The sequence below is a fragment of the Xyrauchen texanus genome, chromosome 10, assembly GCF_025860055.1.
Source record: "Xyrauchen texanus isolate HMW12.3.18 chromosome 10, RBS_HiC_50CHRs, whole genome shotgun sequence".
Classification (NCBI taxonomy): domain Eukaryota; kingdom Metazoa; phylum Chordata; class Actinopteri; order Cypriniformes; family Catostomidae; genus Xyrauchen; species Xyrauchen texanus.
The window spans coordinates 209,966-227,813 of record NC_068285.1 but is presented as its reverse complement, the minus strand read 5'-3'; the positions used below and the strand labels follow the sequence as shown (position 1 = coordinate 227,813).

Here is a 17,848-nt window from a genome sequence, read left to right as displayed (position 1 = left end):
ATTAGGACATACAGTACATATACAGCAAAGCATTTACATACACTGTGTCTAATTACTTTCAGAGAGTCATGGAGTTGGAGGCCAATCAAGTCCCACATGAAATTATTTATGTTGACGAGGCTGGCTTCAACTTAGCAAAAAGCGTCGCCGTGGGAGAAACATAATTGGCAAAAGGGCCACAGTTACCGTGCCGGGCCAGAGAGGAGCCAACATTACCATGTGTGCCGCAATCTCCAACAACGGTGCACTCCTGCATAAATGTGAGATTGGCCCCTACAACACAGACCGCCTTCTCCTGTTTTTAGAAGACCTGCACGAAAGACTGGTGCCAGAGGTAGAAAGGGGACAGGTGGGAGACCACTTGCCAATATATGTGATCATATGGGACAATGTGGCATTCCACCATTCCCGTGCAGTCACAGCCTGGTTTGACGCCCATCCAAGGATGATGTCCCATTTCCTTGCCCCTTACTCCCCTTTCCTCAACCCCATTGAGGAGTTTTTCTCAGCCTGGAGATGGAAGGTTTTTGACCATCGTCCACATGACCAAATGTCCCTCCTGGATGCAATGGATGCTGCATGCCAAGACATCACAGCTGAACACTGCCAGGGGTGGATAAGGCATGCCAAAAGATTCTTCCCACGATGCCTTGCCAGAGAAGATATCAGGTGTGATGTGGATGAGAACATGTGGCCAAATGCAGAAGACCGGGAAGATTAGAAGATTACTTTGTTTTTTAAATTATTATTCCAGTGCTTTTTCTGTTTGTATATCTTGCAGCAATGTCCTTTTGCAAATAAAGTCTTTACTGCAGCAATTCTGTCTCTGTCTTTTTTTTTCAGAAACTGTACATTCTATAAAGCTACTCTGAGATGGGTCATTCATTTTTTGTGTTGAATTTCTGCAGCAAAAGAAAGTAAAATGCATTTACTAAACCCAACAAAACAAAAATGTAGAGAGGCATCAAAAGAAACTACAGTGCAAAACACAATCTATGATCAATACAATATACTGTCTATTGTATAAGGGCAGACCTGAGACATAAAATAATGCAGTTTCTGTAATTTCAGCTGATGATAGTGTTTTTTTGTCATTGTGTTATTATTGACTAAATGTTCCTGTTGGAAGAGAACATGTGTTAGTGTTTTGAATAATTATTTGATTTTGAAACATGTTTGCAGTGTTTTGTTAGACATAGTGTATTGTGTTAGTGTATTATTGTATTTTGAAAATTAGTTTTGGAGTTTAGTTTACAATGTGTGATTTTGAGCATGAAATTAACCGTTTTGCCAATTGTGTGTTTTAGGTGTGTTGGTGCGTTAAGAGTTTAGGAAACTTGTTAAATGTATTGAAAAAACTGTCATAGCGATTGGAAAAAACTGTAAATATGATAGTAAAAACAGAGAAACCACAAAATGTGTAAGGTTCAGAACAACATGAGGGTGTGTGTATGATGACAGCATTTGACTTTTATCAATGAGTGAACTCTTCAAATCTGTCAAATTTACACCAACTTTAAATGATCCTGTAATTAGTTCTTATAAATCCATTTATGAATGCAAAAGTGTGAAGCTGTTTTTTCTAGAATTGTCTGTTAAGTATTAAGATTTATATACTGTAGAAAAATCACAAGAATTCTGTATTTGTAAATGTTTATTTAGTATAAATAAAACAATGAGTATCTGAATGTGCCGTGTGTTTAATAAAGAGTTCATATATAGACTCATTTATTCATTTGAAGTATTTGGGATTTTAAAATCATAATTTTTATTATTGAATCTGATAGTAAATAAGTTCAATCACATCACAGTGAGACACAAAGTACTGTCATTGTATTGAATTCAATCAGTTTAATTGATGAAATGATTTCTAGAAAGAGTTTGGAGTTGTGTTGATGTGAGATACAGTGAGTATATTTCACTCATCCAGTTGTGTGTGTGTGTGTCTCTGATGATCAATTTCACACACACACACTGAGGAATCAGAATAAAGATAAAATCCAGCATAGAGGGGTCGAGTGAATGTGGTGATGAGTGTGTGTAAGTGTGTGAGTGTGTGTGTGTCAGAGACGCTGTAGAAGGACAGAGTGCCGGCCGGACAGTCCACATACACTCCTACTCTCTTACAGTCGGGTGAAGGGGGACGTATGACAGTTCTTTTATTATTGTGACGGACAGTGAATCTGTTATTAGAGCACCACAGACTCCAGGAGTTTACATTGAATCCAAACAGACAGTCATCACTCTCTCCTTTCCTGCTGATTTCTTTATATGACACTGATATTTCAGCACCATCTCCACTCCATTGAGTCTCCCAGTAACAGCGTCCAGTCAGACTCTCTCTACACAGAACCTGACGATACACATCAAATCTCTCTGGATGATCAGGATATGACTGATGCTCTCTCACACGTGTCACCTTCCTGTTCCCCTCAGACAGAATGAGTTCAGTGTGTACTGTGTTTGAATCCAGTGTGAGATCACAGACATCTGAACACAAGAAGAGAAAAAACAATCACTAAACCAGTGTGTGTGTGTGTGTGTGTGTGTGTGTGTGTGTGTGTGAGCGTGTATTTATCACTTTGTGTGGACCAAATGTCCCCATAAGGATAGTAAAACCCAAAATTTTTGACCTTGTGGGGACATTTTGTCGGTCCCCATGAGGAAAACAGCTTATAAATCATACTAAATTATGTTTTTTGAAAATGTAAAAATGCAGAAAGTTTTCTGTGAGGGTTAGGTTTAGGGGTAGGGTTAGGTTTAGGGGATAGAATATAAAGTTTGTACAGTATAAAAACCATTATGTCTATGGAAAGTCCCCATAAAACATGTGTGTGTGTGTGTGTGTGTGTGAGAGAGAGAGAGAGAGAGTGTGTGAGTGTGTTTTTGAATCCATGATAGTGTGTGTGTGAGTGTGTGTGTGTGTGTGTGAGTGATAGTGTGTGTGTGTGTGTGTTTGAATCCAGTGTGAGGTCACAGACATCTGAACACAAGAAGAGAAAAAACACTTAAAACACAACAATCACTAAACCAGTGTGTGTGTGTGTGTGATTGTGTGTGAGTGAGTGTGTTTGTGTGTGTGTGTGTGCGTGTATGCATGTGTGTGCAAGTGTGAGTGTGTGTGAATGTGTGAGTGTGTGTGCAAGTGTGTGTGTGTTTGTGAGAGTGAGTGTGTTTTTGAGTGTGTGAGTGTGTGTGCAATTGTGAGTGTTTGTGTGTGTGCAAGTGTGTGTATGTGTGTGTGCAAGTGTGTGTGTATGTGTGTGTATGTATGTGTGTGCAAGTGTGAGTATGTGTGAATGTGTGAGTGTGTGTGCAAGTGTGTGTATGTGTGTGTATGTGTGTGCAAGTGTGCAAGTGTGAGTGTGTTTGTGCAAGTGTGAGTGTGTGTGTGTGTGTGTGTGTGTGTGTGTGCAAGTGTGAGTGAGTGTTTTTGTGTGTGAGTGAGTGTGAGTGTGTTTATGTGTGAGTGTGTTTGTGTGTGTTTGTGTGTCTGTGTGTGTGTGAGAGAGTGTGTTTGTGTGTGTGAGTGTGTGAGTGAGTGTGTGTCTTTGTGTGTGAGTGAGTGTGTGTGTGTGTGAGTGAGTGTGTTTGTGTGTGTGTGTATGTGTGTGTGTGTGAGTAAGTGTGTTTGTGTGTGTGAATGAGTGTGTGTGAGTGTTTGTGTGTGAGTGTGTGTGTGTGTGTGTGTGTGTTTGTGTGTGAGTGAGTGTGTGTGCATGTTTGTGTGTGAGTGTTTGTCTCTGAGTGTGTGTTTGTGTGTTTATGTGTGAGTGTGTGTGCGAGTGAGTGTGAGTGTGTGAGTGAGTGTGTGTGTGTGTGTGTGTTTGTGTGTGAGTTTATGTGTGAGTGTGTGTGTGAGTGTGTGTGTGTGTGAGTGTGTGTGTTTGAATCCAGTGTGAGATCACAGACATCTGAACACAAGATGAGAAAAAACACTTAAAACACAACAATCACTAAACCAGTGTGTGTGTGATTGTGTGTGAGTGAGTGTGTTTGTGTGTGTGTGTGTGCGTGTATGCATGTGTGTGCAAGTGTGAGTGTGTGTGAATGTGTGAGTGTGTGTGCAAGTGTGTGTGTGTTTGTGAGAGTGAGTGTGTTTTTGAGTGTGTGAGTGTGTGTGCAATTGTGAGTGTTTGTGTGTGTGCAAGTGTGTGTATGTGTGTGTGCAAGTGTGTGTGTATGTGTGTGTATGTATGTGTGTGCAAGTGTGAGTATGTGTGAATGTGTGAGTGTGTGTGCAAGTGTGTGTGTGTTTGTGAGAGTGAGTGTGTTTTTGAGTGTGTGAGTGTGTGTGCAATTGTGAGTGTTTGTGTGTGTGCAAGTGTGTGTATGTGTGTGTGCAAGTGTGTGTGTATGTGTGTGTATGTATGTGTGTGCAAGTGTGAGTATGTGTGAATGTGTGAGTGTGTGTGCAAGTGTGTGTATGTGTGTGTATGTGTGTGCAAGTGTGCAAGTGTGAGTGTGTTTGTGCAATTGTGAGTGTGTGTGTGTGTGTGTGTGTGTGCAAGTGTGAGTGAGTGTTTTTGTGTGTGAGTGAGTGTGAGTGTGTTTATGTGTGAGTGTGTTTGTGTGTGTCTGTGTGTCTGTGAGTGTGTGAGTGAGTGTGTGTCTTTGTGTGTGAGTGAGTGTGTTTGTGTGTGTGTGTGAGTGAGTGTGTTTGTGTGTGTGTGTTTGTGTATGTGTGTGTGTGTGAGTAAGTGTGTTTGTGTATGTGAATGAGTGTGTGTGAGTGTTTGTGTGTGAGTGAGTGTGTGTGTGTGTGTGTGTGTTTGTGTGTGAGTGAATTTGTGTGTTTGTGTGTGAGTGAGTGTGTGTGCGTGTTTGTGTGTGAGTGTTTGTCTCTGAGTGTGTGTTTGTGTGTTTATGTGTGAGTGTGTGTGCGAGTGAGTGTGAGTGTGTGAGTGAGTGTGTGTGTGTGTTTGTGTGTGAGTTTATGTGTGAGTGTGTGTGTGAGTGTGTGTGTGTGTGAGTGTGTCTTTGTGTGTGAGTGAGAGTGTGTATGTGTGTGTGTGAGTGAGTGTCTTTCTGTGAAGGAATGAACACAACGGACAGTGAGATAATGTCGTGTAACAGCGACACACTGAGAGATAAACAGTTTGATCAATAAAAACAAACAAACAAAAAACAAGACAAATTACAAATTCACAGATTACAAACAAGTGTGTGTGTGTGTGAGAGTGAGTGTGTTTTTGAGTGTGTGTGTGTGTGTGTGTGCAAGTGTGAGTGTTTGTGAATGTGTGAGTGTGTGTGCAAGTGTGAGTGTGTGTGAATGTGTGAGTGTGTGTGCAAGTGTGAGTGTGTGTGTTTGTGCAAGTGTGAGTGTGTGCAAGTGTGAGTGAGTGTGTTTTTGTGTGTGAGTGAGTGTGTGTGTGTGTTTGTGTGTGAGTGTGTGTGTCTGTGTGTGAGTCAGTGTGTGTGTGTGAGTTTGTGTGTGTGTTTGTGTGTGTGTGAGTGACTGTGTTTTTGTGTGAGTGAATTTGTGTGTTTATGTGTGAGTGAGTGTGTTTGTGTGTGTGAGTGTGTGTTTGTGTGTGTGAATGTGTGTGTGTGTGTGTTTGTGTGTGAGTGACTGTTTTTGTGTGAGTGAATTTGTGTGTTTGTGTGTGAGTGAGTGTGTGTGTGTTTGTGTGTGAGTGTTTGTCTCTGAGTGTGTGTGTGTATTTATGTGTGAGTGTGTGTGCGAGTGAGTGTGCGTGTGTGTGTGTGTGAGTGAGTGTGTTTGTGTGTGAGTGAGTGTGTGAGTGAGTGTGTTTGTGTGTGAGTGAGTGTGTTTGTGTGTGAGTGAGTGAGTGTGTGTGTGTGTGAGTGAGTGTGTGTGTTTGTGTGTGAGCGTTTGTGTGTTTGTGTGTGTGTGTGTTTATGTGTGAGTGTGTGTTTGAGTGAGTTTGTGAGTGAGTGTGTTTGTGTGTGTGAGTGTGTGTTTGTGTGTGAGTGAGTGTGTTTGTGTGTGTGTGTTTGTGTGTTTTTGTATGTGTGTGTGTGTGAGTGAGTGTGTTTTTGTTTGTTAATGAGTGTGTTTGTGTGAGTGAATCAGTGTGTGTTTGTGTGTGAGTGAGTGTGTTTTTGTGTGAGTGAATTTGTGTGTGAGTGTTTGTCTCTGAGTGTGTGTGTGTGTGTGTTTATGTGTGAGTGTGTGTGTGAGTGAGTGTGAGCCTGTATTTATCACTTTGTGGGGACCAAATGTCCCCATAAGGATAGTAAAACCCGAAATGTTTGACCTTGTGGGGACATTTTGTCGGCCCCCATGAGGAAAACAGCTTATAAATCATACTAAATTATGTTTTTTGAAAATGTAAAAATGTAGAAAGTTTTCTGTGAGGGTTAGGTTTAGGGGTAGGGTTAGGTTTAGGGGATAGAATATAAAGTTTGTACAGTATAAAAACCATTATGTCTGTGGAAAGTCCCCATAAAACATGGAAACACAACATGTGTGTGTGTGTGTGTGTGTGTGTGTGTGTGTGTGTGTGTGTGTGTGTTTGCAAATCAGCAGTGTAGTGAAATATTTACACGTGTTATTTACAAGACAATATTTACAGCATGTATCAACAGTGAAAACGAGGAGGAAAAGGAATTCAAAGAACTGTGCCAAATAATCCAATAACTCAGAAATGTGAAGGAATGAACACAACGGACAGTGAGATAATGTCGTGTAACAGCGACACACTGACAGATAAACAGTTTGATCAATCAAAACAAACAAACAAAAAACAAGACAAATTACAAATTCACAGATTACAAACGAGTAAGTGTGTGTGTGTGTGTGTGTGAGTGTGCGAATGAGTGTGAGTGTGTGTGTGTGCAAGTGTGTGTGTGTGTGTGTGCAAGTGTGTGTATGTGTGTGCAAGTGTGAGTGTGTGAGTGTGTGTGTGTGCGTCTGTATGCGTGAGTGTGTTTGCAAGTGTGTGTGTGAGTGTGTGTGTGTGCGTCTGTATGTGTGAGTGTGTTTGCAAGTGTGTGTGTGAGTGTGTGTGTGAGCGTATGTGTGTGTGCGTGTGTGTGTGTGAGTGTGAGCATATGTGTGTGTGTGTTTGTGTGTGTGTGTGTGTGTGTGTGTGTGTGTGTAGACCTACATTTGTGTAGTCCTGCTGTAATCCTGAACTCTCCTCCATGATCCACACTATAAAAACACAAACATACAAATGATGACATCACATTCAGCTCACCTGAAACTTACTTCAAAGTGATTTTATCTGAAATAACACACAGAGAATGTCTCTCTCTCTCTCTCTCTCTCTCTCTCTCTCTCTCTCTCTCTCTCTCTTTATTAATTTATATCTATTAGCTTTATTGGCATGTCAAAGTTTGATGGTTTTATAGCCTCATTTTTGATCAACTAGTTGAAACTTCCAGAAAAGACTCTAATAAAGACACACAGGACTGTTATTTAGTTTTCCTGGAACTGAATGTGTTAACACTAACAACAAAACAAATATGTGATTAATCGTGATTCAATATTTCAATCCACTGACAGTTTACAACACATGAGGGGTGTGAGGGGTCCAGGAACTGAGTTTGACACCCCTGCAATACACACACACAACATTTTATATTTAAACAGATTTTATATTAATGCAATACTGTGAATAAGAATGTCTATGGTGTGAAAACCATCTATTATTAAACTGGGGTATATCGTGAAACTGTTAAACCGTTACATCCCTACTGGAGATGCTGCAACTATTACAGAAACCATCTTCAACATCATTACAGCAGAGAAATGCAGACCTGCAGACACTCTTGCATCATTTACCAGTGATGCTGCTTCTGTTATGATCCGTAAGATTTGAACATTTCACTTTTATTTGAATAGCAGTTTTGATATAGAATTGATTTTTACTGTCAAGGCAAGAAAACTGAAGAAAGACACTAAAAGACCTTTTCCCTGAATCACTGTCACTGTCCACTGTGTTCCCCATCCAATAAAAAGGGAAAGTCTTACCCAACCAAATACTGCAAAACCATTTCAACAATATTTTGGTTATTTCCAGCAAGCAGCACCTTTTTTTGCCAATGTGTGAACGGCTTGTAACACAACTTATAAAATGAGCCCTTCACAGACTTCCTAGGTTGCCTATTAAAGCCTGTAGACTGATTTTCATGTGAAGGGAGCGGGTCGCTTTTGCCACAAAAATCACAAATATGTGACGTTTATGTGCGCTCCCGAGAGCCTCAGTGCTTCTCTTCCACTATTCAACAGTGACAACAAACTGCAACACTAGATAACATTATCTTAGAGATGAATCCAGCAAACGTCCCAGCACAACACCGACTCCAACACAAACTCAGAGTAAGCCAAAAAAACATTGATCTACTGAATCCCGTCTGGCTAAGCGGGAATGTGATCGTGGTCGAGTGAAAACTAGAGTGAAAATCGGCAGGGCATTTGATTCCTGGATGGACCTTCGTTTAGTTTTGGGGATCAAATCTGACCCTGAATTGGTGTTTTTCTAATTGGACAGGTAATCTTACATAACTGCAAAGCATGTGAATTATTGTGCCATAAGGATTGATCTGTGTCATTTTAGCTAAACTACAATAACAAATGAAATGAATGCTAGACAATGTTCAAGATAATGCAAAAAGACACATTCATTAGTGTGACGTAACTTGGTTATACAGAAAATATATATCATATATATTATTATTATATTAATATATTATTATAAAACAATAGCGCATCGATATATCAAAATGTCAGTTGTGATGAATCACATCAATAATGAATTGTGTCACATATTTATAATGTACATTCTATTTTATAAACAGCTACTGTCATCATCCACCACATTTAGCTAACAGCCATTGATAAAGATGGCTAGCTAGCTAACACCGACATCGGCTATCGTATAAATGCAGTCAATGTATCATGCAAAGAAAAGTGATTATTCAAACTACAGTCTCACATAGTCAGACCGATATCCACACTTTGTTTTAGCCCTGTTCCAGCACTGGAGACTCAAATATAATATACAGTCTCAAAGTTTGTAAAACAATCATAACTGAGTAATTTTAATTATGCTACCTCATCTGTCAGCATGATGCCGGTGAATCACATTCAGTATCTTTGTAGGTTACATCATTGTTTTGGTAAATGTTTTGTTTTGGCCAAGACTCCTCCCTATGGAGTTCACGAGCAACAGGTAGCTGCTGCAGTTCACTTCACGGCCACAGGTGTCATTAATAACAAGGGTTTCTGAATCTTACAAACTGCACCTTTAATAACATTTGCCCTTTGTCACCTTTTCTGTATATAGCGGACTGTCCTCAAGTCATCTCTTGGACAACTAAAGTCCAAAAGCACTGTAAAGGACAGGTGGGAATCTTGGCTATGAGTTGGGGTTTATGATTTATTGATTATGTCCCGAGACAGCTGGGATAGGCTCCAGTACATGTGACCCTGCATAGGATAGTTGGCTTTAGAAGATGGATGGATTTAGTGATCAGTAATAGAGTTGGGTCCGAGTCCACCTTTGTCGAGTACGAGTCAAGACCAAGTCCTTAAACATCAAGTCCGAGTCCGAGTCCAAAAGTGTCCGAGTTGGACTCAAGTCCGAGTTCTTAAAGGCCGAGTCCGAGTCGAGTCCGCCCGAGTCCAGAAAGAAATTAAATTGAAAAAAGATTAGAAATTGCTATTGTCAATTTTTACATTCTATTAATATTTTAACCTTTCAACCCATTAAACCAATGGCAATATAAAATGAAATAATAAATACCACTATTACATCTTGTTATTGCCATTAAACATTTTATTTTATGTCAACAGAACTAGTTTCCTATCAAAAATGTTTTCAAAGAAAAGAAGAATTTACAGTCTCTGCATTTCTGTAGTGATATGTTAATTTCCTTATTCCTTACTAAAATGTACAAAAAAACACGTCTCAATCAGCAGGGTTTATGTTATTTCCCACATTAAGAATTAAATTACATTTAACATTTTGTAAAATTAAAGACCGGAATCTCCACATGCTAATGTTTAGGCGTGGGCGATACTAAATCTTATTTCACGAAAATGATATGTTTTATAAGTAGGTCTGCATTCAAGTAAGAACAAATACTACAGATATTAAATAGGCTAAAGCAATTAAATGTAAAACAGACTTCACTGTATGACACGCACAATGATTCTCATTAAATTGAATAAAGTTAGTCATCAGTAGAGTGAGTGATTTTGTTTGATTAAAATTACGGCAACAGATTAATATTGGACTGATATTGATATTGATTGAATTGATTTTTCCCAACTGTTTACATTCACTTAAGACGTCTGTCTTACCAATGTACATAACCGGCTGTGTACATAAAATATACATAACCGACTGTTTACATGAATACTTGGCCAGACTTACATTTTGACATGATGTGTGTGAATTTTTTGACCGTACATGCGTAAAACCATTAAATCCATTACTGATGATGCACATTGATGCGGCCTCATTTCTGTTTGCACGATTTAAGTTGGCGCGCGCGCACACACACACACACACACACACACACACAGCTGATATATATTTATCGTCATATCGCCCAGCCCTAACAATGTTATTTGGATTTAAGTTGGTATAAAGTTATAATAAGCAACTTACCTTTCTTTATGTTTTCTTTGAACATGTCGGTAGAAATTTGAAGTTGTTCCAGAAACATCAGAAAGAGTTGTTTTGCAAAATTTGCAATCCGCAGAGTGCTTCTTTTTACCGGATGTCTTGCAAATAAATTCTCTATGATTTTTGTAAGCAAAACAAATTATTGCGGACTTTGAAGACATCGTCCTACGCATTGATATCCACACTGTGTGATGTGTGTGTGTTTTGTCTGCAAGCATAAGATGATGCTACTGCTGCCTACCGGTGTGGTGCAGTAAAATGACAGGCGGGGAGACATTAAATAATTTTAAGACAATTAAAAATGTTATGCTGGTTTTATTGTTACACGTGACGCGGACTCGACGCGTACTCGGAATATTTTCCGAGTCCAAAATGACCAAGTCCGTGTCATGTCCGAGTCCAAATTCATCCGAGTGCGTGACAAGTCCGAGTTCATAAAAAATTGGACTCGAGTCCGGACTCGAGTCCGAGTCCAAGTTCGAGTACCCCAACTCTAATCAGTAACACTAATAATAATGTTCTTAATAGGGGGTGATTTGTTGGGGATTATAATTTTATGATTGGGAACACTTTTAAATAAGATTCAGGTGGGGTCCCCCCCCCAACAAAAGTTCAAACTTTAGTTGTTTTGTTTTTTGTTTTGTTTAGAAATATGAATGAAAGTGTGCAAAATACACTGCAAATATAATTAAAATTATGTTTAAATATGTACAAAATGCTTCAAAAATCACCTTCATGCAGAAATGGAAATAAAACAATATGTTGTAAAATGGCATGAACGAATAAATAAATAAATAAATAAATAAATAAAATGTCAGAGACTCAAGTGTTTTATCTAAATCAAAACCATGAATAATTTTGTCTTTCCCTTTTCACAAGTAGGTTCTGAATTCCCTTGAATGCCCCCCAGAGTGAGTTATGTCCACACGCAAAATATCAAAAGAATGCAAAATCTATTATAATGAGGTCACGTGACACTTCAGAGTGTAGACGAGTAATATACTGAATTCTTGATTTGTCATTTAAAACATTTATAGATAAAAATATATTTATAAATACTGTATATACTAAGCATATAAACAAATGAGTTTTGTCTACTGTACTGTATTTGTTTTACTTCCTCTTTTATACATAGTTATAAAAATAGTCAGAAATCATCAATACGGTCTGTCTGTACACTGTGTGTGTGTGTGTGTGTGTGTTTGGTGGTTTTATTAGGTTATACACTAGTAGTTACGAAGGTATTATGCTATAAATGTGGTTTATGAGGACATCTCTAATGTCCTTGTAACTGAAACGTACATAATATATATATATTTTTTAAATGTAAATATCCCAAATGTTTCTGTGAGGGTTAGTTTTAGGGGATAGAATATATATATATATTATAAAAATCATTGTGTCTATGGAGAGTCCACATAATGATAGGAGTAACAATGTTTGTGACTGTGTGTGTTTACAGGTTTAATATACGTACATCTCTGATGTCTGTTTTAGATCTTTTCATCTGGAAAGCAACATCTACTAAACATCTTAAATATCAGATTTACAACATTCTAGATCATAAATATCATTTGGTTACGTATGTAACCTCCGTTCCCCGTGGGAGGGAACAACACGTTGTGTCGGAGAAGCGACACTAGGGGTCTCTCTTGAGCGCCGATATTCACCTCTGACCTATTGAAAAGGGCCAATGAGAAGTTGGCAGTCAGTATTTGCATACCCCGCCCCCGGACATACGGGTATTTAAGCGGGGCAAATACGGAAGTTTAGTCAGGATTTTTCTGAGGAGCCGGAAATGGTCAGGCCACAACAGTGGCTCGGTTCAGCGACATGGCGGAGGAAAGACACAACGTGTCGTTCCCTCCCTCGGGGAACGGAGGTTACATACGTAACCAAACGTTCCCCTTCTGTCGCTCTCTCCACGTTGTGTCGGAGAAGCGACACTAGGGGACCCATTCCAATCTTGCCATGTGCTGAACCGTGTACGTGAACTGCCTATACAGAGGCGGGCAGGGATTTCATCCAGTGCCACGCATCATCTGTACCCGGCTGCACGTACCCTTCCCCAGTGCCCCATAAGAACATCGGAATCCTTCGAGTTACCCTGGGAGGGGAACAAGGCGATGTTTGCCAACATGGGAACGGGCCAGCCTGGCTGGGCCTCTTTTCTCTCTATGTTTCTCGCATAGAGCAATCACGGCCGGGGCCCTTACACGCATATAGGGAAGGGGTCTTACCCAGACCCTCGCGGAGACCACACCTGCCCTTTTTCTTGGGGAGGAAAAGTGGTAGACACGTCACACGGCCGTCTTAGGGCTGCGTGTGGAAAGTATGGTGCGGTGGTAGATCCAGCCTCGAAGGGGAGTTGCTACAGCATGGCGACCGAGGCAGCTGTAACTGCCTAAGGGAGACACGGGGGTCCGCTCGTAAGGGGACAGAACCGTGGAATTACACACAGGGGAGTCCGAGCAGGAGGCCTTACCTGTGGAGCACCTATACCAGTACAGGGTAGCCAGGGGCACCCGCAGTGGCTTGGGTCAGCGAGTTCCTCCGCTGAACCGCGGACCCGGAGGGCTGGGGAGGAATCGACCAGGGGCCCGACTCGGAGTGGGGCGCACTGGGAAGAAGGCGCACTACTTTACCTTGACGTCAGGAAAAGGGCGCTGGGCGCAAGCGATCCACCCGGCCGGTCGGTCTACGTGTTACCGAGTTCTACGGGCTCGGACCTGACAAAACACGAGACGCAACCGACTCAACACGGAGGTTGTAAAACCTCACGAAGGTGTTGGGTGTTGCCCAACCCGCAGCTCTACAGATGTCTGCTAGGGAGGTGCCCTTGGCCAGTGCCCACGAGGACGCAACACCCCTTGTTGAGTGAGCTCGGACCCGCAAGGGTAGGGGCACGGCCTGGGTGCGATAAGCCAGTGTGATGGCGTCGACAACCCAGTGGGCGAGCCTCTGTTTGGAGATGGCATTCCCTTTCTGCTGTCCCCCAAAGCAGACAAAGAGCTGCTCAGAGCGTCTGGTGCTCTGTGTGCGGTCCAGGTAAATGCGCAGGGCGCGCACTGGACACAGCAACGAAAGGGCTGGGTCTGCCTCCTCCCGGGGCAGCGCTTGCAGGTTCACTACCTGATCTCGGAATGGTGTGGTAGGAACCTTGGGCACATAGCCCGGTCGCGGTCTTAGGATCACGGACGTATCTGCCGGACCGAACTCCAGGCAAGTGTCGCTGACAGAGAACGCTTGCAGGTCCCCGACCCTCTTGATGGAGGCGAGCGCGATCAGCAGGGCCGTTTTAAGAGAGAGGGCCCTGAGTCCAACTGATTCAAGCGGCTCGAAGGGAGGTCTCTGGAGTCCTGCCAAGACTACCGAGAGATCCCAGGAGGGAACTAGGCCTGGCCGGGAGGGATTCAACCTCCGGCCGCCTCTCAGGAACCTGAGGATCAGGTCGTGCTTACCCAAAGACTTGCCATCTACAGGATCGTGGTGGGCGGCAATGGCGGCAACATACACCTTGAGGGTGGACGGGGACAGCCTCCCGTCCACCCTCTCACTGACTTGATCGCGCATCTCTGCGGGTCTTCAGTTCGGGAAGAACACCAATCTGCGAACAAGCGCCACTTTAGGGCGTAAAGGTGCCTGGTAGAAGGGGCTCTGGCTTGGTTGATTGTATTCACAACGGTCGCCGGTAAGCCGGCTAGCTCTTCCGCATCCCGTCCAGGGACCAGACGTGGAGGTTCCAGAGGTCTGGGCGCGGGTGCCAGAGCGTGCCCCGTCCCTGAGAGAGGAGGTCCTTTCTCAGGAGAATTCGCCAGGGAGGAGCTGTCGCGAGAAGCCTGAGTTCCAAGAACCAAGTCCGAGTGGGCCAGTAGGGGGCCACTAGCGTGACTTGCTCCTCGTCCAACCTGACCTTGCACAGCACCGGTGCAAGAAGGCTCACTGGGGAAATGCGTATTTGCGCAGCCCCGAGGGCCAGCTGTGTGCCAGCGCGTCTGTCCCGAGGGGAGCCTCTGTTAGAGCGTACCGACTTGAGTCGCTGCTGGCTCCATAGGAGGAGACGGCGGGCAAGTTGTGACATGTGGCGGGAGCGTACGCCGCCTTGGCGATTTATGTACGCCACCACCGTGGTGCTGTCCGATCTCACGAGGACGTGTTTGTCCCGAACTAACGGGAGGAACTTCCTGAGAGAAAAAAGGACGGTCAGCAACTCCAGGCAGCTGATGTACCAACGCAGCGGGGCCCCTATCCAATGGCCCGCTGCTGCGTGCCCGCTGTACATGGCACCCCACCCGGACCGGGAGGCGTCGGTTGTGACCAGAACGCGTCGGGACACCTGCTGCAGGGGCACTCCTGCCCGTAAAAAGCAGAGGTCTGTCCAGGGTCGGAGTGTTTTGAGGCAGGCGGGGGTGATCCTTACCCGATGTGTGCCGTGGTGCCATGCTTGTCTCGGGACTCGAGTCTGGAGCCAGTGCTGGAGTGGTCTCATATGCATCAACCCCAGCGCGAACCGCCCGAGGAGGATGCCATATGCCCCAGGAGCCTCTGGAAAAGTTTTAGAGGGACCACTGTGCCTGGCTTGAAGGAAGCGAGGCAGTCCAGCACCGACTGAGCACGCTCGCTCGTGAGACTTGCTGTCATTGAGACTGAGTCTAACTCCAACCCGAGAAAAGAGATGCTCTGAACCGGAGTGAGCTTGCTCTTTTCCCAGTTGACCTGAAGCCCCAAACGGCTGAGGTGCCGGAGCACTTGGTCTCTGCGGATGCCGGCTACTCGTAGCGGGGCAAGGGCCGCCTCTGCGACCTTCGTGAAGACGTGAGGGGACAGAGACAGGCCGAAGGGGAGGACTTTGTACTGAAACGCCTGGCCGTCGAACGCGAACCGTAAGAAGGGTCGGTGTCGTGGCAGAATTGAGACGTGGAAGTACACGTCCTTCAGGTCTACCGCTGCGAACCAATCTAGATGCTGAACGCCAGCCAGAATATTTCTCTGCGTGAGCATTTTGAACGGGAGTTTTAACAAGGCCAGATTGAAAACTCGCCGGTCCAGGATTGGTCGTAAGCCGCCGCCTTTCTTGGGTACAATGAAGTAAGGGCTGTAGAAACCCTTCCTCATTTCGGTTGGAGAGACGGGCTCTACCGCGCCCTTGGCTAAGAGGGTCGCGATTTCCGTGCGCAGGAAACTGGCATGCTCGCCGTGTACTGCGGAAAAGCTGGGCAAACTGAATTGCGTAACCGAGTCGAATGGTGCGGTGCAGCCAGCGTGATGTGAAAGCCACGCTTCCCAGCTCTGCGCTAGGGGCACCAAAGGGACGAGTATTTTGGACGTACCCGGCGGGGCCTCGCAGCGGGGCGGTACAGGTAATGCAGCGTCGGGCGGCTTCGTTGCGGCCCGAGGCTGAGGTGCTGAGAATAGGCTCAAAGCACTTACCTTGCTCACGCGACCCGGCAGGGGCGGGTTCATGACTGAGGAGGAGGTCTGATGCTGGCGTCCTCTGGACTCGCTCTGAACCGGCCGGCCGGGGACAGTCGTGGGCAGGCGGAAGGCGGATCGCCGCGTCCGGTGTACCGGGACTGTCGTAATCTGAAAGCAGATTGCCGTGAGAACGGCATTTGCGGGCCAGGTGACCCAGAGGCAAAGGAAATAGCTCTATTATTGAGAATGTGAAAAATGTCAAAACAAAGGATTCTCCTCCCGGCCCTCCACCAGGGAACGGAGAGGTCTTACCACCTCCGGAGCTAACGTCTCAGTCTCTGGGTCGGTCGTCTCAGGAGCGCCTGGGAGCCTTCCGGGTCCTCGAGGGGGTCCGTGAGACGAGGGGGCATCCCTTTTCTGCGGGGAACTCAACGCGGGGCTGAGAGCTAGGCCCGCTCTCGTTCGTTGAGGCGGAGCACCACTTCCTTTCTTACTTGAAAGCCGCAGGAGGACGCCCTCGGCGAGCAGACAGGGCATGGCCCCTGGCGGCAGGTTTGCGGCGGGGCAGGACGTGTGACCTGGCCTCCGTCTGTTTCTTCACCACTGAGGACTGCTGGGTGGAGTCGTCAGGTGGTGTTGCCGAATGGAGCTGGGAGACTGGAGAGTTTTGAGAAAGCGTGCTTTGTCTACCTCCTGTACTACGACCAGATCCAGTCCATTTCTTATATTTCTGGACCACGAGGGTGGACATCGCCTGTCCGAGTGCAGTTCCTGCAGCACGTCAAGAACAGGACTACCCAAGTGCAAATCTTGAAGTGCCTGGCATGCAGGGGGGGAGCGGTCTGGGACCGTTCTACCGCCGAGGGTAGTGAGAGCGGAGGAGCGAGGAAGCTTGGCTCGCTCAGCTCGTCATGCACGTCCGGGAAGGAACGGGGGGGGGGCGCGACTGTGGGCGGCGCACCTGCCCGTGGAATCATCAAGCCCGGGGAAGCATAGCGGATCTCCGTGCGTCAGGCTCAGACTGGGCAAGCAGACCCGTAGGTGGCGGCCCAGGCGAGTTATCCGCATCCGATGCCGCTGTGACGCTCTCCGATGCAGCGGTGATGTCGCTCATCCATGTCCGGGAGCTCCAGGGACCGGGCGGCCGCCGTTGGGCGGACGCGCTTATCCCGAGCTCAGGAGGGGAGCAAGCAAGCGTGCAGGGGGGCGGGGGTTTCGAGCGGTTTTACCCGCAAAAGCGCAGCCCGCCATTATCCCGGATCATCTTCATCGCTCGCGGCGCTCGCGCCAATCCCGTAGGAAGGAGGCGAGGCGCGGAGGGCGGCTGAAGTGGCTTTCTTCCTCACAAGAAAGCAGAGATCGCAGCGCTGCTGCAGCTATGTTCTCAGGCTGAAAACATAACCCATTGGAGAGCATGCTCATCCCGAGCCCGGACGGAAAACAGCAAGCGTGCCGGGGAGGCGGGGGGTTTCGAGGGGGTTCACCCAGCAAACGCAGCCTGTCATTGACCCCAGATCGTTTTCATCGCCCGCGGCGCCTGCCTCAATCCCGTGGGAAGGAGGCGAGGTGCGGGGGGCGGCTGAAGCGGCTCTCTCTCACTACAAGAGAAAGCCTACGACCGCAATGCTGTCATGGCTATGTTCTCGTACTGAAAACATAGACCATTCATAAAAACACTGCCTGCGTGTTTCGCAACCCAGGTACGCCAGGCAGTATTTTATGACCGTCAGAGGTGGGGAGAAATCACCGCCTCCAAAAACTACACAGGGGCGGAAAGGCATCTTCAGAAAGACGCGTCCTGAAAAGGACGTTCAACGCCGCTGTGTTTG

The 17,848-nt window shown here is 45.4% G+C and overlaps 1 protein-coding gene across 1 annotated transcript in view; it reads right to left on the bottom strand.

The window, feature by feature from the left end:
- Positions 1 to 1,825: 1,825 nt before the first annotated feature.
- LOC127650775 (uncharacterized) overlaps positions 1,826 to 17,848 on the bottom strand; it is an 87,639-nt gene continuing 71,616 nt past the window's right edge. Inside the window, 1 exon segment of the mRNA XM_052136409.1 lies at positions 1,826 to 2,422. Coding sequence (XP_051992369.1) covers positions 1,919 to 2,422 — 504 coding nt within the window. The 3' untranslated portion in view covers positions 1,826 to 1,918.